The sequence below is a fragment of the Miniopterus natalensis genome, chromosome 18 (genome assembly GCF_054644295.1).
Source record: "Miniopterus natalensis isolate mMinNat1 chromosome 18, mMinNat1.hap1, whole genome shotgun sequence".
Classification (NCBI taxonomy): Eukaryota; Metazoa; Chordata; class Mammalia; order Chiroptera; family Miniopteridae; genus Miniopterus; species Miniopterus natalensis.
In genome coordinates this window covers 23461465-23484251 of record NC_142098.1, presented here as the reverse complement: position 1 = coordinate 23484251, position 22787 = coordinate 23461465, and the positions used below count along the sequence as shown (strand labels likewise).

Genomic DNA, 22787 nt, shown 5'->3' with positions numbered 1-22787 from the left:
GTTTTCTTTCTGGGTGCTCGGGTCCTTGGCTCAGCTGGCTGCCTCAAGTTTGCAGGGATTGCTCCTGGTCCCTTCCCTCTAGGACTGTACAAGCTCTTTCTTTTTCACTGGCAGGACTATACACACCTGCAGACAGCTGGTACCCTCACCCCCTGCCATGAGCTTTTCCCCAAGATCCTCTTAGGACAAGACAGGGTCTCTAAGCATAGGGGTTGGTCCCCGTTCCTCTTCCAAAGCAGGTGTGATGGCGCCAGTGCCAGAAGGGCTCCGCCTCCTTTGTACAGGATGCCACATGTCAGGTCACGGGAACCGAGCTCCCGTTGGCCCTTTGGCTGCCATACCGCATGGTTCATTCACTGAGCACAGGGCCACCCGAAGCTTATTTCACGGGCTGCTGCTGCTGGCACCGTGTGGAGAGCATGTGTGCTCCAGACAGTGATATGGGCCCCCCGGAGGGCCACAAAAGATGTGTGAGGAAGACTGGGGCTCAGAGTGGTGATGAATGGGAAGTACTGGGCAGTGGGAGGTGGAGAAAACCTGAGAAATGGGGTCAGCGAGGGGAGTTTGCAGGGGACGGGAAGCCTGGCTCCCTACCGGTCTCCTCTATTTTTCAAGTCTTTCCCCTGCATTTCCAAACTCCTCTCCTGTTAAGCCCTTGGATTAACCCTAACATTGCCCTCTAGCCAGCAGGGATGATTTTCCATTTTCTAAACATGCCTTGCATTTTCCTTCTCAAATGTCAGTTACCCTGTCTGGGATGATGACAGAGGTTAATATTCATGATGCTTACTCTGTGCCTAGCCTTTTAATCTTCACAACTGAATGAAGTAGGCAAGATTATTACCCCCGCTTGACAGATGAGGGGACCCAGGCACAGGGCAGTCCCACAGCTAGGGAGAGGTTGGACTCCAGAATATTCTCTCGACCGCCATGCACATCTTCCTTAACCACTCCAGCCAGAAATATCTCTTCATTTTCCAACTTTGAGAAAATCATACTTTCTGTGTCTCTCACGGTGACAGTTGCTGTGTACAATTTCCTGCCCTTGTCGTCTTTGGGTGTCTGGGTAGCTATCTTGTCTATCCAGTGGTGTTACAGATTCCAATAGGGCAGGAAACTACTGCTTCCTTTTCTCAGGGTGCCTAGGAGGGGCTCTTGATGCTATGAGGTGCTCCATTCACATTTCCTCAGTGGACCATGTTTTAGTGCTAGATCTTTGCAAAATAGCCATCAACTCCTGCAGTGCTGTGGGCTTGGCTGCTGGGGACGGAGCCCCGAAGCTCTGCAGGGCACGTGCTTCTTGGGAATAGAAAACAAATGGGTGGGCACGTTTGCTTAGATGAGAGTGGTGGTCCAGGATGCTGAACACACCCTCTTAGAACATCCCTCTGGGCTGGACAGGGCAGTGCCCAGAAACAAGGGTCAAAATTCCAATAATTTGGGCCATATATTCTCAGTGCCCTTTGGCTTAGTACACAGGATAGACATGAGCAGAACTAAAAGTACATTAAACTGATACAAGATTGCCAGCATTTTATTTTGCCAAATAAAAATATTTCCTAAACTACACATCATCAGCATTTCATAAATGAAAGGAAGTTTTGCCCTGGCTGGTGTGGCTCAATTGGTAGGACTGTCGTCCCATACACCAAAAGGTCATGGGTTTGATTCCTGGTCAGGGCACATACCTAGGTTGTGAGTTCCATCCCCATTTGGAGCATGTGAGGGAGGCAACTGATCAATGTTTCTCTCTTACATGGATTCTCTCTCTCTCTCTCTCTCTCTCTCTCGTCTCTCTGCCCCTTTCCCTCTCTCCAAAAATCAATGAAAAATGTCCTCAGGTGAGGCATAAAATAAGAGAAAGAACATTTTAATACCAAGTAGGTAGGAAATGCACACTTTCAGAGTAAAAGTCAGTGCTTCCCAAGGAAGAGCAGTTGGCAACTTTACATTGACATAAAAATAAAAAAAGATTCTATTTAAAAATATTAATGTAAAAAAATTACACTCTAAAATTTCCTTTCATGAGCATGAACTGTACGTCATTGTTTTTTTGGTTCAAGGTGGCTGGTGTGGGGCTCTCTAATTTATGGGTAACAGGAAGTAGACCAAACGCTCTCTATGTTCCAGTTCTAAGGTTTTACTTGAAAAATTACTAAGAATCCAGTTTTGCAGAGAGATGTTGGCTGAAATCGGAAACACTACTTTTGAGGTTTTTTCCTTCAACTGGAAATATTCCAGGTGAAGTGAGGGACGTGGAGGAGCCCCAGGGTTTTCTACCTCCTTTCCGGGAGCAGCTCACAGGCTGGCATCCCCAGCACAGAACAGTGAGGGATGCTCTCAAGACAGCTGTCCCTTTCCATACAGTCTGTCAGTGCGTTCTTCCACTCGGCACACATGGCAGCACACACAGTCCGCATCCATGTTTTCCAATGTGGCATAATATTCACTGCAAGCACACACCACAATTTATTTAACCAGTCCCCTACTGATGAGCACTCAGGTTGCTTCGTGTCCTTTCCTGTAATTAGCAATGTGAAAGTAAGCGTTCTCAGACAAACATTTTGGTGCATCTGTGAACCAGCACCACTGGGGGTGCGCTGCCCACAGGGGATGAGGGAAAGGGGAGGAAGAGAGGCAAGTAGGGGTCACTTTCTCCTGCCTCTTCCTCCCCCCTCCTGCTGCCCTGGCTGAATCACAATTTAAAAGCCCTGGAACCACCATGCAGCCATGTCATGGGTGACGGGCTTTTGGCAAATAAATTCTCAGACTGACCATATAAACAAGGTGCTTTTTGGGTGGCCTCTCTAGGACCACACCCCTCCCTGGCAGAAGCCCAGGTTATTAGTCACAAGACTGGACACACCTCCAGTCCAGGAGGAGACTTCAAGGAGAGCCAGAGTGCGCGCTGCACGGTGGCACCGCCAGGAGCAGAAATGCCCTCAGGTATGAGGAAGTGTCCTCTGGCGCATCTTTCATTGACTATTTTTCTCGAGTCTAGCTGTGAGCTTTCAAAGGGTCTAATAACCTTCTCCACATGCAGACAGGACAAAGACCCTTCTGAAGACAGTCTCCCATTCCCACTAGGGGGTTTGCTCATATCTGAACCTGGAGGGGAGGGGCGGGGGGTGTTCTAGGATCCGAGTCCTGCTGGGAGCCGCCACACCACACACTGATCTGGGCCACGTTTTCCAGACTTCCAGGCCCTGGTGTTTATTTTATAGTTGAGCCAGGCTCACCCTTGAATTCCACAAGCAAACACCATGCATGAATCAGACGTGTGTAAAGGTCATTCCTGGGAACTAGGGTACTACTCAAACATTAAAAGGCTTTGGAAAAAAGTTTCTTGGAAACTTCCACAATGCATTATTTAAAAGACTCGCCTGATCCTGGAAGCAAGCCAAAGGGAGCTTTAAAAACCAAAAAGCATCAGAAAGCGAAGACGATGTGTACTCTTTTCCAGTATTTGAAAATTGTTCTGGGTGATGCCTTCGGGTTAAGTAAGTTTCAGTATTTTGGTAAGGGAAGGGAGTAATTCTGTGGTCAGACATACCAGTTTTCACAGGCATGGTCAGCCCAAGTATTCATGGGTGTGGCTGGAGATGGGGTGTCCAACCCACCTGTGTCAGGTGGCAGTTTTCTTAGAGGGTCCACCTGAGGGACATCAGACTGTCCTGGGGCAACAAGAATGGAGGTTAAGACCCACCCCTCGTCCTGGCGCCTCCTGACTCCTCCATTCCTGGAAGGAAGGCTGGCGGGTGGCTAGGAACATTTGTGTGGTCAGGCCCAAGGCTGTTTGGAGGAAGCCTGTTGAGTCTAGCAGGGTAACGCTAGAAACATCTGGCTCTCCTTGCACATTTCCCTGTGACTGTCTCCCAAGCTAGAACATAAGCTCCATGAGGGTACAGACTCTGGCTGTCTTGCTCACTGTTAGGTCCCCAGTAGCTGGCACAAGATCAGCATCAGCACTCAAATACTTGCTGAATTATCATTAATGAATAGATGGTGGCCTGTTTAACCGCTGGAGGCCCTTGGCCTGGAGAGGCCACCAAAGTGGGGGCAGGACAGGCAGGAAGAGAGCTGCTGACACCTTCCAAAGGCTGTGTGGTCTTGGAGAGAGAAGGAAGTTGGGGAAGCAGGCACTGCCCGTTCTGAGCTGAGAATCAGTAGAGCTGCTGGGCCATGTGGTGGGAGCTGCGAGGAAAGCATGTTGACCTCCTTAGCTTCCCCGCCCCCATTCCCCATCCCCCGCCACAGCACAAGCCACAGGGAGAGAAGCCAGAGAAACAGGATGCCGACCTTAGCTTCTCCCAGCACAATGCCAATTCCTGGCTGGTCACGAAGCATTACATCCTCTCAGGTCAGCCCTCTCATGGAGATGGCCCTGTTGACACCACTGCCCCTCCTCCTGGGTTTCATCCTCACCTGCCTCTCTCGCACTGAGTTCAGCACCCCAGGCCCAAACTTAGAGCACCCAGGAGTTGTTCCCTGTCAGATCTCTGAGATTCCAGCCAGTCTATGTAACACTCCTGTCCCTGAAGGAGGCAGTCCTCACTCAGGGCCACTGGGGGCAGGGGGAGAATCCAGGGTCAGCGTCTAGCCCTAGATGCTGCAATTCAGGACACAGTTCTCATCCAGGCTCCATTACCAACAGGCCATGGGCCCTGAGGATCTTCCTCCTGGAACGAGAAGTCGCTTCTCTCTGGCAGGGGCACCCCAAGTTCCTGCTCTGTCCTCAGAGATTGGGCAGATGACGCCAATGAATCAGGCAGGCAGGGTGTGTTACTTAATATGGACTCATTTTGTTTGCATAATAAACATGTAGGAATATTCATCTCACAACGAAAGATGCTCACATTCATTTTCCTTAAAACACGAGACACCAAGAAACAAAAAACAAAGCCATGAGTTACCCTTTTTCTAGAGATGTTGGTACAGAGTGAGAAAGATGGAAGCCCAGACTGCACCCACATGGGCGAGCCAGACCTGCGGGTCAGCTGTACCAAGACCCTTGTTATCCTGAATCCTAGCACCTCATGACGTGACTTACTTTGATAGGGTCATTGCAGATGTAATTAGTTAAGATGAGGTCATTAGGGTGGACCCTAATCCAATCTGAATGGTGTCCTTATAAAAAGGGTTAATTTGGACACAGAGACACACGCAGAGAAGGACATATGAAGATGAAGGCAGAGACTGGGTGATGCGGCTACGAGCCAAGAAACGCAAAAGATTTCCAGGAGGCCAGTAGGAGCCAGGGGGAGGCTGCAACAGATCCTTGCTCACCGCTCCCAGAGGAAACAACCCTGTGGACACCTTGATCTCAGACTTCTTGCCTCCAGACTGTGACACACACATTTCTATTGCCTTAGCACCCAATTTAGGGCACTCTATTATGGCAGCCCTAAGATATAAACTAACAGTCTCCCCTGGGATCAAGACACAGCCTCAGAGAGAGAAGGAATTCACCCAGGAGAGAGAACAACCAAGGGAGGCATCCAGGGAGATGTAAAGACCAAATTCTGCCTCTCCTCTGATGCTGAAGGGGTGTCAGAAACTGGGATCTGGTCATCAACACAGCCATCCTACCAGGCCCCCAGTGGCAGCCCACTGGTACAGCTCCTAAAGGGGGGGCATTCAAGTACCCCCCTCCCTAGCCCACTGTTTCCTGTCCAGGAGCTGGGTGGCCTTGCTCCCCTTCTTCCAGTTTTCCCCGTGCTGTGTGTGGGAGGCAGGTTGAACTGCGGGGTCAGGCAAACTGCAGCACTTAGCCTCTTGGCCTATTTTGTACCAGCCTCCCACCTAGCCATGTGGCTTCTGGGACAGCCGTGCCATCTCCCTGGTGAGTGTCATTACCACCCTGACATCTCATTGATATCAACACAGTTCTCTCTGAGAGATTGGCAAGAGGTGTTCCACAGACGGGGAAACTGAGGCACAGGGGGACCAAGTCCCTAATTCAAGGACTCTCAAATGATTGCTGGGAGAGCCAGACAGGAACCCCCTTCCAGTGCATCCTTGCTAAGACTTCCTGTGCCCTCCTCTGCCCCCTCTGGAGGACCCACCGGGGGCCCCAAGCCCTGGCGTGGACTCTGCTTTAGACTCAAGCCTTCCTCCAGTGCCCAGAGAGGATTTGCTTGGAGGGTACACGAGGGGGAGAGAAAAGAGAAGGACAACAGAGAGCCTGCACTCTGCACGGCAAACAAACAAGCCGCCCACAGAGGCGGTGAAAGGAGGCAGTGTGCTGGGGGGCGGGGGCTGCGGGGGGCGGGGGCGCCAGCATAAAGGAATGTTGTTCGGGAAAGCCAGGGCTGGGCACCGAGGGATGGACAGATGGCCTTTTATGCTGAAGCCCGGGTCTGGCCTGAAAACCCCTTTTCTGAAATGAGATGGTGCCCTAGGCCCTGTGTCCAGCTGCCACCAGCCCATGGAGCCCCAGAGGAAGGTGGGGGCTCGGGGTGTCCCAGCACACCTGGGCAGCACAGGCCCTGGGCAGGTGGAAGGGGCAGGTGGGGGGCGGGCGGAGAGGACCTTGCGGGAGCCAGAGCTGCACCTAGTCTTCCTTGGCGAAAAGCCTCTGTGTTAAGCCCACCTCTGAGGCTCCCAGGGAGCACACTCCTCAGAGCTGGCTCTTTTCAGTAGCCAGAAATTTGGGGCTAAAATGAGGATAGCGGGAGCTGCTTTTTTCCCTTTCTAGTAAATCAGAAGCCAGGCCCAGCCAGGTCCTGTGGCCTATCCTATCCTTAAGACATTTAAAATAAACCCTGTGCGTAAAAGCAAAACAAAACAAACAAAAAGACAGAAGTCATATATGGCTAGTGACAAACCACAGAACCCCCCCAAGCACAGACGCTCCTCACCTGCCCACAGTGGCTGCAAGGTGACTAGCTCTGCCAGCCTCTAGCCCAGTGCAACCAGTAGGAAGAAGAAAGAAGAGGAAATGAGTAGGAAACTTATGCTCAAGGTGTGACCAACTTCTCCTGCTCAGGAGATGCAGGGAGCTGGACGGAACAAGACAGTCAGTCCCAGTCTCCTGGGTCCCTGACATCGGTTCCCCGTGGAATTGGCATTGCCTCTACTCATGAAATGAGCCCCCTGGATGACGTCACCGGCAACCTCATCACTAAAGCAGAAGCCAGCAGAGGTGGGCAATTCAGGACATCAGAAAAGGGGGCCAGTGGGTTGAAAATATGACATTACCACTCAAAACTCGCCAGAGTGCGCCCACAGGGTTTCAGACTGTTGACCTGACTCTCTACCAGATCCTGCCATGGACTGTCTGCATCCACACAGATCCTTCCCTCTCCAGCCTCTAACCTCACATGAGGGCACCATTCCAGGAAGCCACCAACAGCCAAGAGGACACATGGTTTTTTTCCTAATGAAAGCCTGCTCTGGGATTTGGAGCAGCCTGAGGGGACAATCCCAGCTGGGAGCCGAGGATTGGGGGTGTGACCTGGGCTTGGTCTGGTGGGCAAGGGGAGCTCTCTGAGGCTTACCTCCTGGGTCCTGCCTCACAGTCTCTCCTGGCACTACAGTGGTAGGAGGGGTGGGGATGGGACCGGAGCTTCAACTCTGATGAGCAGCTCCTGCAGTGTGCAGCAAATGAGTGCCTGATCTTTTTAGAGTTGATGGCACATTCCTAGACAGTGGGCTCTCAGGATTTAGACCTCAAGGCACCACAGGTAGGCTGATGGAATGTGCTATCCACAGGAAAAAATACTTAAGCCACCTAAAATATATTATCTCCTCCCTGACCCCAACCTCCATAATAAAACAAGTTTTAGATCTATTGTGGGACACTCTAATTTGGAAGAATTACCCTCAAAATACTGTATTTTGCTGTTTTTTTAAAGGAAAAACAAGAGCATTGATTTACAAATTACCTCAAATATCACTATTACAGAAACAACATTCCTAAATTTTCCTTTTTAAGTCTAATGATTTTAAAAAGAAAAATAATTGTTCCATCATTGTTTACAAAATGGCAAATGGCTATATAGTCAAAAACAATAGAAGTCACGGAACTGTTCTGTAAACAAAACACTAATAACAAACAAAAACAACCTGCTGTACACCTACTAATTCTTTGTCCTGATTCAGAAATATGGATTCAATCAATTCCGTCTTCCCCGGCCAAGACATGGAATCTTCTCCCATCAGCAGTTGAGGATGTTTCTGTTCATAGCGATTGCTGGTTTGGCGGGCTCATCTCATTAGCATGGTTAGTTCTAGAAGACAAGGCTGCTGCACTCTAAGCCTGTGTCTTCGTTTCTACTCTCATTTAACCTGACAACTTCCAAACCCATTGCACATTTCTTTTCTGTTTTTAAATAGTGTATTGATTTTTAGAGAGAGAGGAAGGGAGAGAGATAGAAACATCGATGTGAGAGCACAACCTTGATCGGCTGCCTCCTGCACAACCACCACTGGGGGTTGAGCCTGCAACCTGGGCATGTGCCCTGACTGGGAATCGAACCAGCAACCTTTCAGCCATTGCACATTTCTTAAACTACCCAAGTCTCTACAGTGAGCCCTAGAACTGGTATCTCCTTGTAAGCTATTGCCTATAGCCACGTTTCATCCTCAGTAAGCCCCATATTTATTCTTGTCACTATAATGGTGCTTCAGCTCCAGGGGATGATGTCCTTGAACAACCCCAGGGCAAGTGTCCTTCTGGGTGGTCAGTGTCTCTCTGACACGGCCACAGGTCAGGGACATCACTGAATATATAATCCGGTGTGGTCAAGCAGAGAGGACAAGAAGGAGTCATTGTGAATGACGTGAACGACACAGGGACACCAGCTTCCTGGACCAGAGCCACCCAATTAGGATGCTGTTATCCCAGAGAGAAATGCTCTGTGACTCTGGGCCACAGCTCTAGACCGTCACTGTCCAACAGAACTCTGGGCAATGATGGGTGTGTTCTTATCTGCACTGTCCGACATAGCAGCCACTAGCCACGTGTGTCTACTGGGCACTTGGAATGTGGCTAGTGTGACTGAGGGACTGAATTTTAATTTCATTTCATTTTAATTAAATTTAAATAGCCCCATGTGGCTAGTGGCTACCATATTGGAAAGCATAGCTCTGGACTCATGTATTCAACCACTATTTGAAATCTCCACCTGGGAGCTCCCTTGGTACCTCAAACCTAATGTGGCCCCAGTGAAATCTGCCCCATTCTGAACCTGGGCTCCCAACCCAGTATTCATCATTCCCATAAATCAAACAATCCTGTTGCTCAGGTCAAAACCCTGGCATCAACATCTTTTTCGCTTACTCCCAACATCTAATCCATCAGCAAGTTGGTTCTACCTCCAAGACATTTCCATTTTAATCTACTTCTTTCCATCCCTATGGCCACCCATCCAGGCTACCTCCTGCCTGGACAACAGGAATGGCTTCTTAGCTCTCTTCCTGCTTCCACCCTTGACCCCCTTCAATGTACCCTCCACATGGCAGCCAGAACAAACTAAAAAATAACAGATTAGTTTTGTCAGTCTTCCACTTAAATTCCTCCAACCCATTCTCAAAATAAAATCTAACCCCCCCTACAATGACCCATGCAGGGCTCCTGCTTACCTCCACACTTTATCCCATACCACATTCCCCTAACCCGCAATACTCCAACAATACTAGAGCCTCCTTTTGGATTCCTGATGTCATATCCAGAGCCTTTGGTATACACAAGTCTTTAAAGATTTCTTTTAAAAAAATAGTAGAAAGTGAAAGTAAGAACGTGGTATTGGGGATACAAGTATTCCCTATTCCCTCTGCCTGGAATGTTTGTTTGTTTTTTAACCCAGTTCTTCTTATGACAGCTCCTTTTCATCCATTAGATGAAGACTTCTCTGATCTCCCTCATCAGAAGTGCAGCTGCCACTCTGTCACAGTCCCCTGTTCTAAAATAGATGATCTATTCTGTTATATATAATATATATACACGGACTATATATATATGTATATGTATTATACACACACACACAATACATATGTATATTCTGTAGTAGCTCTTGCCACTACCTGTAGTTGTCCCATCTGTCTCCCTCCCTCCACTGGCAGCTGTGCTCCATGAGGGCAGTGACCGATTGTTTTAATTCCCAGAAGAGACATCCACTATGCTTGTGGTTGAATAGAGGAAGGAACAGTGGGGAAATGGTGGCAGCCCTGCAAGCCCCTGGCACCACCTGGGGTCTCTGCCAGCCTCACCTTTGGAGACTGTCCATCCCTGGCCAGGGTGAATGTCCCAGGGCTGCCCTTTCCAGGTGAAGATGGAATGAGGGCAGCAGGTCGATGCAGACCCCACCTGCCCAGGCGGGTGGAAGGAGCAACTCTGAGGGACTGGAATGTCAGCGCCGTCCAGCTCCACGGTCTTGCCCAACAGGGTCTGAGCACATAGGAACCAGGTTCTGAAAACATCCATCCTGATCACCTAACAGGAGTTGACCTTTTCTTAGCCAAAGCTGAGGCTGAAGGGGCTTGTAGTCATCCTGTTTCAGTTTAAGCTATACGTTCTGTTTTGCAAATCTCATGTGATCTCATTGCAGCCCCCCCCCCCAAAAAAAAAACAACCAACCAACCCTGCAGAGATGAAGGAAGCCAAGACTGGGAAAGGTTAAATGATTAACACAAGGTTACACAGCCAATGAGATGCAGAGCTAGACCCAGAGTGCTGTCTCAGGGCTGCAGATTCCAGGCTCCTCCTCACTTGGGGGACAGTGGAACAGGGTTGGCTACCATTCAATGCCCGCTGCACACCTGCTCTGCACCAAGTCCCACACTGTGTGTTTGGGATGCTGATCTTTGGAAATCCCGAGAGATCTGCCCACTGAGCCACTTTCAGTGCTTCTGGTTTTCCATCTCCAGTTTCCCTCTGCCCTTAGCCTTCTAGAACAGAGGGCTGTAGACACTGGTGCTGCTGACTCACACAGAGTGCTTGTTAAAAATACACATTTCTGGGGTCTTGTTTCCAGAGATTCTGATTTTATTGGTTTGGGGAGGTTCCCAAGAATCTATTTATACATATATAATTATAATATATAAATCTTTATCCTAATTAATTCTTTACTTTAGTTACATGTGTTTTTCCCCTACTCAAATGAAACATCAAATTTTTCACGTCTTCAATATTGGAATCTCTGTCAGTTTTAGAGTCATTTTTCTGAAATATAACACAGTTCTCCAGAGCACCTTCCTGAAGACACAGGCAGAGACTGAAGTGCTGAATCTGTAAGCTGAGGATTGCTGGCCACGCCAGAAGCAAGGAAAGAGGCAAGGAACAGATTCTCCCTCAGAGCCTCCAGGAGCAACCAACCCTACTGACAGCTTGAGTTCAGACTTCTAGACTCTAGAACTGTGAGAGAATAGATTTCTGTTGTGTTAAGCCACCCAGTTCCTGGTACTTGGTTACAGCTGCTCTAGGAAGTGAATCAATATCACTTGAAATGTGATGCCTTGCTGCACACATCCATTCACGTGCTGTCGCTTGCTTTATTTTATTTTCCACTCATCCTTTGAGAACATATCTGTGAGTGATGTCCACAGTGCAACTGCTTGGTATTCTTCCCAACATTTTATTATGAAAAAGTTTAAACATACAGTCAAGTTGAAAGAATCTCCCCTTGAATACTTGTATCCCCAATACCACATTCTTACTTTCACTTTCTACTATTTTTTTAAAAGAAATCTTTAAAGACTTGTGTATACCAATATCTAACTCTAGCAGTCATGATGTCACATCCTTAAGAGTGATTACTAATATGTATTAAATGTGTTTGCTTCTGTTGAAAAAAAAAAGGGTATAATTTCATATCATAAAAATTGCCAGTCTTCCGGGTTCAGGGAGAGGGGAGGTAGAAGAGGGGATAGAGGGGGTGAATTACCAGTCCTAAAGTGTGTGGTTTCATAAGTTTTGACAGTTACATGTCTCCTTGTAGCCAATGCCCAAGCCAAGATGTAGAACATTTTCATCATCCCACCAGACCTCAGGAATCTGTTTTAATAAGCTGCTCATTCAGTTATGATGAAAGGAAGGTGAGGGGGTAAGTATGCAGTTCCCTTGGCCAGAAGAACAAGAAGTTTGAGATTTACAGGGCTTTGCAAGAGAGGTGCCAGGTTCCCTGTTAGCAAACACCGGCTGCTTCCCTGCTCTGTTAGCCTCCGGCTGTTCACACACGCAGAGAACCTGACCTGCAGGCACCTCCTCCAAACCGCAGGCTGTGGACACAGTACAGGAAAGGTACACAGGACCCATGGGCATGCTGAGTTCCAGCAGCAAGGCTGCTTCCAGCTGCTCCCTCCTCGCCCCTCCCCACCCTGCATTCCCCAGTGAAATCCCTACCATTCCATGACCGCTTGGACACCCACTTCGGACCCTCCCATGAGCTTGCTGGCTGGGGCCTGTCGCCTGCGTGGGCTTCCTGAGCTGCTTCCTCCATGTTCCAGCCATAGGACCTCAGGGTCAGGGTGTGCCAGGCAGCCTCAGCCCCTGAAAGTCAGACTCACTGTGTCTTCCCAAGGCCAGCAACATGGCCCAGAAATTATACTCAGCTCCTGTCCTGCCCTTTACTTTCTCTTAATGGAACAGGTGGGAGCAAAATCCTGGCTGCAGTGGAACAGAAGGAGAAAAAAGCCCAATGGCCAAAACGTAATAAAAAATGAGTAATTTCATTGAGAAAGAACAGAGTCCAAAAATAGACTAAAATATATCTGTGAATGATTGATCTGTGAGAAAGTGTTTTTAAATCAGTGGGGAAAATGGGTTATTCCATACATCTACTGGGATAACTAGTTGGTCATTTGGAAAAAATTAAACATAAAATCATCTCTATTTTGTTCCATATACCAAAAAAATTATAGGTAGGTAAAACATTTAAGCAAAAATAACAACAAAATATTAAGCATAAAATTATTGGCAGGATACTAAAATATTTTGTTTTTATGTATAAAATCTTAAAGTAAAGGTGGTCTTTTTAAGAATGATAAAACTTGATACCTTTTTCTACATGGAAATTTTAAAGGTTTAAATGGAGAGAAAACATTAAAGAAGTCAAAAGACAAATGAAAGCTAGTGGACAAACAGTAATATATATGATGGAAAAAAGGATACAAAAATGTCCTTTATATATAAAGAGTGATTATAAATCAATAAGAAAAAGATCCCCATGGTTTAACCTCATGCCGAAGATTTATCCCTAACGGGTATGCAGTGGAAATACTGGGCACCTGGAGACCCACATTCCAGGATCTCTCAGAGCTACAGTTTTCTCATCTATGAAATGGGAGAAGTGACATCTGCCTCACCTACTTTAAGGGTTCAAAATAAAAATCTATGGGAAAATACTTTAAAAATGTAAATCGCTATACAAACTTAGGTGTGTTACTACTAGTTGTACAGGGATCATTGTTATACATGTGTTTTTGGATCTGAGTCCCTGAAGATTCAAATTGCAAAGGACCACAAAACTCACCCTAACATGCAGCTACTCATTCTTACACAAACACTGACCCCCCAAGTCCCCTCAGTCCACTGAGGCAAAGTGATGGTTGGGGCTGCTATCAATGCAACAAAATGAAAACTGACTGTAAAGTAAGACTGAAAATCAATGCAAAACTACAGAAAACTTTACGAAGTCAATGAGAGTGATAGAAAACTGTTTTACTCACAACTCTATTGCCAAACAAGGATCTGGCAGAGTTAACATGGAAATACGGGCAGTCAACAAAGGATGAGACCCTTCAAAAGACAATGACCTGTTTATCAAAGGATCAAGAGAGATCCTTAGCCCTTAAATACCCTCGCTAAAATGCCCCTCTTTATGACCATGCTGTGAACGGCCAATGAGACGTTGAGAATGTGACATTGTGCTTTCATACCGTTTTATCAGAAAAACTACCCGTGCACAAAACAACAGCATTTGGTTCATCATTTGCTCAATTGATGAACTGGGGTGCAACTGCAATTTGAACTTTGCCATCCCGTTAAAATAAACTAAAGGCGTACGTTTTAGTTTTGTTTTTAAAGACAATCAATTACTTTCTCCCAACCCCCTGCCTCATTTTCCGTAACATTTTGGTCTTCATTTAGCACAGATTCACTTTATGTGACCTTTTATCCTAAGAGTCAAGGACTTTCCTACTTAGGTTCAAGGAACAAATGAATTTTTTATGACACCGTCTCCAACCCGCACAAGTCATTATATGTGGCATCCAAAGGGTCTTGCCTGAGGCAAGAGAAAGCGACCACGAAGTCGGGTTGGCCGGGCCTTCTCGCTGGTTTACAGGGGCAGACACAAGATCGTGGGTGCTGTATTTAATCAGCCAGGGCAGGTGTTTCTGATTCCTCCACGGCAGCCAGTCCCAAGTGTGGGCCTTGAAGTGACTTTAAAATCTGAGGTCTTTCTTTGATCTTTACGGATAAATAATGCCAGTTTCATAGACTTTCATTATTGCATTAGGCTAGGGGCTACTTATTAACAAGTAAGTGGGTTATTATGGTCTATTAACATTTGGAATATATAAAACTAAAACTAGCCATTCCTAGAGATCCTTAAATACTCGGATCCCATTTTCCAATGGGAAATCTGAGCATCACACAATCATAAGCAAAGTTAAAAAGGTTCTGTGTACATATTCAACATTAATGAAACAACTTTTCTATTTGGAAAACAACCAAACAGTTCTACAGGGCACAGACGAATGCAGAGAACTAGAATTCTGCTCCTTTTATTTATTTATCTTTTATTCCTCACCTGAGGATATTTTTTCCATTGCTTTTCAGAGAGAATGGAAGGGAGAGAGAGAGGGAACTTCGATGTGAGAGACACCTCGATTGGTTGCCTAAAACCGAGGTATGTGACCTTGGCCAGAATCAAACCCGGGACCCTTCAGGCTGCAGCCGACACTCTAACCACTGAGCCAAACCAGCTAGGGCAGAACGCTACTCCTTTTAAATTCTATTCCTTTTAAAGGAGAAATTACGAACTGATTCACTTAGGTAATTATCAACCAAGTTTGCACAGATTGTGTGATTCACTTTAAGTGTGTAGTTACATGAATTTGCATCAACAGAATTACTGTCTATTAGTTTTCCTATAATAGGACTTAAAGACAATCTGTATGCATTGGAGTGCAAATATATTAAAACAAATTCCCCCAAATTTGCTTATCTGGTACCGCCACTTAAATACCTTGCAATATGCTATCAAGGCAAGGAAACAAAGTATTTGGATAATTGTTTTGGGGCAATGCTTCACAACAAAAATTCCTGCATATGAGGTTTCTATTTCTCAATGATAAACTTTATGAGTGTTGCTAGCATCAAGTTTGTTGTCCTCCAACTTTATTTTTCTGACCAAGCTCTTTTTCCATTGGCAAGCAAGAGCAGGTGGGGAGAATGACTTCTAATGAAGCCCTTCTAATTGCCCATCTTAGATGAGTGGCAATTAGAAAAATTGGTCTGTTCTGAGACGGCACACTTTAGAGAAATTCCCATGAAAAGACACAGGAAAGATTAAACAGAGCTGGAAATCCAGGCAACCCAGGTCCTGCCTGTGCATGTCATCCAGACATGTACAGCCACATGGGGACTGGTCACAGGTCTGAGAGCAATGAGGGTTCTCAATTGGTATTTTCTATGGTTAACTTCACTTCTATGTTGGTAGGGGACTCATGGGCAAGACTGAACTTCAGTAGCCTGGCATGGAAGATGTTTTGCCAACTCTCCCTCTCTGGCTGCAAATAACTGAGGGCAAAGGCAGAAATGAGTGACTCAATTAACAACCTCCCATCCTTTCCATCAACTCCGAACCCTTTTAGCTAACAAAGAAGAAACTAGAGGTTTTTTTACATTTTGATTCTTGAAGTATCTTGTGGGTGCTAACATTACTACTTTCCTTTTCAATTATGCACGCATCTCAGTTTTCCAAGCAGCCCATTAATTCATTTATTCAAACATTAGTGCTGTTGGCATGCCCCAGTGTGCTAGTGTGTCCTAGAGAAACCCAGATGAATCAGGCAATTCTAGTCTTTAGACAGTTTACATGTCAGTAGAGAAGACACATAGTGAAAATACAGTAAATGAGGAAGAACATTATGTGACTGTAGGTACAGGCAAAGTGCTATAAGAATTTGAAAGGAGAAAAACCAGTTCTAGATGGGGAAGAAGAATCTGTGGAAGAAACAGCATTTGAACTTGACTTAAAGGATGTGGCAATAGGGAGCCATTGAAGACTTAGGAATACTGCTGTAACATAACCATGTTCTCTTTAGAAAAGTTCACAGGCAATGGGGTGCAGGAGGCACTGGCAGGAAGAGACCTGCCAGGAGACTGCTGCAATAATGAGCATAATGGTGCTCTGGCTAAAACAGGGTAGGAGTGGAGAGATGTCCTGGAGGGAAGACTAAGGAGGCTCACAAGGATCAGCATGTGGTCTGTCCAATCCATAGGCTTCGCTCTTTTCTATTTATTCCCTCTTCCCCCCGTCTATAGCCTGTGGGTTACCTAGGACAGAGAAGGCAATGGAGACAGTTGCTGTTAAGAGTAAGGGAAACGCAGAATCTCCCAGACATAGTAGCAAGTGAAAGAAGCTGTACAGCAGAGTACACACTGTGTGATTCCATTTAAGCTTTGTGTACTTTTCTGGGAAGTGAGGGGCAAGAGAAACTAACGATGGAGACTGAGAAGTAATGACCATGGGTATAGGTCATGAGGTGGGTGGAATGATGCACCTCCTCCAAAGTCTGTGTCTCAATCCCTGGAACTTGGGAATATGTGTCACCTTACACAGCAAAAGAGACTTTGCAGATGTCATTAAGTTAAGGGGCCTTGAGATGGGGAGATTATGCTGGATTGTCCAGGTGGGCTCAGTGTACTCACAAGGGTCCTTGCAAATGAAAGAATGAAAGATGGAGGCAGGACAGAGTCAGAGAAGAAGTGACATGAGAGCAGAGGTCCGAGTGATGCGATTGCTGGCTGGGGCCACGAGCCAAGGAAAACAGGCAGGCTCTCAAAGCAGGAAAAGGCAAGAACACAGATTCTACCCTAGAGCCTCCAGAAGGAAGGATGCCCTGCCAACTCACTTTATACTTCTGACCTCCAGAATTGTAAGAGAGTATATTTGGGTTAAATCGCTAAGTTTGTGGTAATTTGTTTGAGCAGCAAGAGAAAACTAGTACAGGTGGAAAACCAAAAGGGTGGGGTATCCAGGAGCCAAGTGAGGAAAAGTATATCAAGAAGGGGACAGCGATCACCATGTCAAGAGGTGCTGCCAGGCCAGGTGACACAAGGTGAGAACTGACCACTGGCATTAGGTCCTAATGACCATGGCAAGGGCAGTTTCAGCACAGTGGTAGGTTTCAGAGGAAACAGGGTGCTTATTACCTGTCTCTCTGAATGAACGAAGACAGCATGTGGACCAACAATGAGTGTGCGTCATAAGAAAAATAAATACAGAAAGGGAAGATGGTGGATGCTGTTTGGCTGTCAGTTTGGGTTTTGTCCTGGGAATGTTCCCAATGATGACGACTCCCAGGTATTTCTGGAACTCTTGTTTGTTTCCCTTTATTTCTCCTAGAGAGTCCTAATTTCTGATCTTCCCCCAATTTGGGTCTTGAAGGCCCTTTTTTTACTGAATTCTGGAGTGACACCAGGGAACACTCCCGAAGCCTGTGCTTACCCTGGTGTCACATGGAACCACAATGACCTGGGTCCCTGGATACTCTACCCACTGGCCCCAGACTCATCCTCCAGATAAGACTTGCCTGGCACCACAGCAGGCCAGAGCTTGAAAGTCCCTGGCAGGTACCGAAGGATGATGATTGCTGATTGGCTAGGCAGGCTCAGTTGGGAAGCCCTCTTATAGGTGAAGCAAATCTCAACCCCCTTCAATTAGCAGGCTTCTCGCATCCTTAGTGCTCTACAGGAGGGGGACAATTTGGAAAGTTTCCCAAGCATCATTTTTAAAAACTGAATTCTCAGCTCAGGCAAGCTTTCCAAGTTGGGCTGTGCTCAAGATGTTCTGGAGCCTTGGATGGGGTGGGAACCCCAAGTCTTCCTGCACTTAGATCCCCTCCCTATCATCCATCCTCATTTAATTATTCAAGCCCCGAAGCTCTGGATGGTCAGATCCCAAAGCCTGGCAGAAATGCATGTGGCAGAATCTGGGGACTTCTTGGCCACTGTCCTGTGGGATTCGGACATGGCACCCAGAGACATTCAGGCATCAGCGTGACACCAACAGCAGTGGCTGGAGAGTGGAGGCCTGCCTTCCTCCAGGGTCTTCTCAGAGGGCTTTCTCTGGGGCGTGGGCAGGTGTTTGCCATGGGAGGACAGCTCCACGTCTGTGTGTGAGACGGGAAGTATGAGATGCCCTTTCACAGGTGTTAGCCTCCTAGTGGCGGGTTTCCGGTGAGGGAAGAATTCTGGTTGGACTGTGATGAAAGCTGTAGCTCTCTCACCAGGAAAATGCACAACCATGCCTTTTTACACACAATTTCATCTCTTTCAACAGTTCCAGAAAATGATCCATGAACACCAGGGTTAAGAAGCTTTGCTCCATACGTTTCCCAGAGTGTGATATATACTCCTTGATGACTTTAGGGGGGCATGAAGGTGAGCATTTCTTATTTTAATAGCTCAATATTTATTTGTGATTTCACTGGTATTATTGACTAGAGTGACTAAATGGTAAAATAAAAGGTGAGTCAAGTTAGTGATAAATATTAAACGAAACAGTTCAACTGGTATGCCAGTTCAGAAGAAACGGGCACAGTGATTCAGGGATGACTCAAGTCTGGGAAACACAGTACTTCTGGCCTTGGAAGGTTTGGACCCAAAGTTTTTCCTTTCCTATTTCTTTTTTTAATGTTGGTTTCAGCTCAATAAATAAACTTAGTGTCTCACCAATAATGTGAGCTACAGTTGGAAGAACGTTGCTCTTATCTGAGCTCAGAGTGAGGAGCTTGGCCCTACTGGCCCTTGAGGGCCAGGCCAAGAAGAGGGCCTCGCTCCCTACTCAACCATTGCTCTCCCACTTGCTCAAGGTGGGCAACTTGGCTTCCTCAAGTCCAAGGCCACAGCAATAGCAGACCTTTTCTCATCCCCACAGTATGCTGGCTCAAACGAGTTTGACTTGTTTTGTGTGTGTGCCTTCGTGTGAGTGTGAATGTGTGTGTAAGTGTGTACACAGAGGGGTGTGGCAAAGTAGGGAACAGGTGAAACCAACGGGGCCAGGCCTTCTCCCTGGAAATGTCATAGTAGAGCTCTAGGAGGCTTCCCTCCAAAGACCCCCTAGAGAGGCACCATTCAGAAATGAGCCCCAAACAACAGAGCAGGTTCATGACACTCCCATTCTCCATCAACACCACTCCTGGTCCTCACATTACAGGAGCTGGGCTCTAACCTCCTGGTCCAGCAGGAGGAGAGAAGGTAGGTGGAGAAGATAGCAAGGAGGTTGCTAGAAGGGCTTACTTAGCTAAAGAGAAAGACAGAAATGTCTTGTCTCCACTCAGGCCTTAAGAAGAGGGCTTCTCTCTGAAAGGATACCCCACTCCACATTTCTCCTCTGATTGCCTCTTTCCTTCAATTTAAAAACAACCCTATACCAGTTTTTAGAACAGACATCTGTAGACAGAAGCTGACAGGCAACTGGAGTATCGGATGAGTACGGCCTTTGGTCAAATTTGGGCCACAGGTTTGTGCGTTGTTAGTTTTTAGTTTTCTTCCCACACCCTCAGGTTGGGGCTTGGGTATAAGGATGCCTGCAATATGGCCACAGTGGGACTCGGGGCAAGTGCAGGGTAGGAAGCAAATTTGGTCTCAGTATTCTGAGTACAACCTCCGAGGGTTGCAAAGCAAAGTCAAACCACAGTGCTGGCTGGTCAGTGGAGCCGGGAGGCGGAGCCACCCAGGGCAGCTGGCCAGGGCTGATGCTCACGATGGTACAGGATGGAGAAGCCACACCCCTGTCTATAGGACACAGTTACAATGTAGGATGGCTCCCATGTGCCAACACAAGCCTAGAAGTCTCTAGTATTCTGGTCCCAACCTCTCGTTTGCTCCACTCCACTTTAGTTATATGTATAGCTAAACCTTCTGTCCCTTTAGCACGACCTGACACCAAACATCAACTTCCAAGATTAAATTGGACTCCCACTGCAGAACGCTGAGTCCTGGCACTGTACCTATGAAATCTCCCAAATTTAAATCTCCTTCTTCCCTCAGTCACAGCACCACCCGGGCTATGGAGCAGTCTCCTCCCTCGCACTCACTTGGGCTCCCTCCATTCCTCTGGCACTGCAGTCAGGGTGCTCTTCTGAAGATGCAAATCTGACCATGCCCCACCCATGCTTGAATCCCTTTCCTGGCTTCTCCTTGTTCTAAGAATCAAGTTCCAATTCCTGACTAAGAGAACGCAGGCCCAGCTGATCTCTGGCCTCCTCCCACTTCCATCTCCTTGCCCATCAGCCTGTGGTCACATTAGTTTTATTTCTGTCCCTTGACTGTGCCAAGGCCTTAGCCTTCAGAGCCTTCTCATGTGCTGTTCCCTCTGGCTAGAATGCTTTTCCTACCATACTTCACCTCTCAGTGTAAATGTCACTTTCTCAAGAAAGCTCTCCTTGAACCTCTCCCCTCCAGATCCACTCTCTGATAGCACCAGATAATTAAATAATTACTTTGCAATTAGTACATCCCCTCCCCCTCCTCATTAGCCTGTTAGCTCCACAAAGACTGATATTGGTTTTATCCATTGGTGCTTCCCCAGTGCGTAGCTCAGTGCTGCCAACTTTTAAGGGACTGAGTGAACGAACAAATGACTGAAGAATTAGGCAGCATGGCCCTGTGAAGAGCCACCTGGAACAGTGAGAGGCAAGTCCTTTCATCAAAGATCTAAAAGCACTTGCTAGGGCCATCATGAAAGCAAGAGCTAGAAGGAGGAACAACTTCTGGTTTGTGTCCAAGCATGATGGCCCAATTGTCACCAGTCCTACAGCCGGGCCTGGGGAAGGCCCAAGCAATCAGCCTGACCTCTGGCCTGGCCTGCCCGGAGCCCGGTGGATAGCAGCTATCTCCATGCCCAAGGAGCCTTGGAATGGAGACAGCATCGATTTTGGAATCAGAGACACTCGGCTTTTCCACTACCTAGCTATTTGACCTTGGACAAATTACAGAGCCACCCGCAGCCTCAGTTTCCACATCCTAAAATGGGGATAACAAAACCTGCCCCAGGCTCATTTACAGGCTAAATTGCCATCACGAACCTGTCCTGTGCAGCAGCACACAGCTCAAAGTGCTAATCCCTTCTTCCCCAGCAAAACTGCCTTAGCCCTGCCATTTCACCCTGTTGGACACCCAAGCCAGCAGGCAAGACAAGGGATGAAGGGAGGTCTGAGGGGTGGGAGGCCATAATCCACCCTGATCTTTCCACCCGCCTAGAAGAGCAAGGCTAGGGCAGCTCCAGGAAATCCCGACTAGCTGATCCGACCTGTGCCCTTTAGGAGCGGGAGTAGGGTGAGATGGGGAAGGGAAGACAGATGAGCTTGGAAGCTACTATTCAAACAGAGATAAAGAGCAGGTGCAAAGGGGGGAGGCCAATAAGGGAACGCGGAGGAAAGGCTGGGCAGGTGAGGGGCTGAGAAAGGGTGGTCCAAGTTGTCAGATGGTAGAAGCTGCAGGAGGAACAAACAGGGAGGAGGCGGGTAACTTGGGCGGCGGGAGAAGCAGCACGTAGGAGAGGGTCCGGGGGAAGGCTGGAGCGGAAGGGCAAGCTCCTCGTGAGGAGGTCGGGGGCCCTGGCCGGCTTGCTGGAGGAAAGCGAGGAGCAGCGGAGGCGAGGGCACAGGCTGTCACCTTGAGTCCTCCCAGAGGGCCGGTGAACCGGGCTTGCGGGGAGCGGAGAGTTGGGGGGAAGGGGAGGGGAGGGAGAAGGGGCCGCGACCCCGGGCCCCGCCGTACCTGAGGGTCTCCTTGCAGCTCGCCCACGTAGTACTGCTCGAGCCAGCGGCGTGCGTTGGCCGAGTGCCGGTGCGGCGGCCCGTCCAGGTCGGCGCGAACATCCTGGCCGGCCCGTTCCCGCAGCAGCTGCTCGCCCCCCGGGTGCTGCCGCAAGAAGCCGGTGAGGTCGTAGAGGCGGGCCCCGCAGCGGACCCAGCAAGCGCCGGCCGCCAGGCGCTGCTGGACCTCGGAGGGCGAGAAGGAGGCGGCGGGGGGCGGAGCGGGGGCCATGGCGGGAGACGGGCGCTCGCAGCTCGAAGCCCCGGCGTCCTTTCGGCGGCCGCCCAGCGCGCCTCTAACGTCCCCTGAGCCGCCGCCGCCTTGACCGGCCAGCCGCCACCGCACCTGCTCATTTGCATGCCGCGCTCCCATTGGCCATGGCGCGGGACACTGCCCGAGCCCGGAGGGGGCCCTCGTCCCCATTGGCCCGCAGGGAGCCTGGCGGACCCGAGCGGGGAGGGCCTGGCGCTGCCGGTCGCCGGCCAGGTGGCCCTGGGCAGGTAGAGGGCGCGCCCGCCAGGTGTGTCCCTTCGCGGGAGGAAAGCTAAGAGGGCGGAGGGCAGGCAGATGCGGACGGAGCAAGTCTTTCTGTCTCCGCTGGCTGGCTGGCTGGACATCCTCGGTGGCCTGAGAGCCACTGGAGTAACTCTGCTGCTGCTACTTTATGGGAGAAAATTGCAGTTTTCCATTCTTAGGCTTCAGGAGGGGTTGGGGCGGACGCGGGCAGGATCCGGGCTAGAGCAAGGCGAGTGAGCACTGGCTTCCGGCGCAAAATGTCAGAGGACGCCTCCAA

General features: G+C 48.4%; 1 protein-coding gene across 1 annotated transcript in view; it reads right to left on the bottom strand.

Annotated features, from left to right (window-relative positions):
* The window catches only part of FA2H (fatty acid 2-hydroxylase), a 38995-nt gene extending 16770 nt beyond the window's left edge, over positions 1-22225 (bottom strand). The window contains exon 1 of the mRNA XM_087827137.1: positions 21956-22225. Coding sequence (XP_087683263.1) covers positions 21956-22225 — 270 coding nt within the window. The remainder of the gene's footprint in view (positions 1-21955) is intronic.
* Positions 22226-22787: the final 562 nt, after the last annotated feature.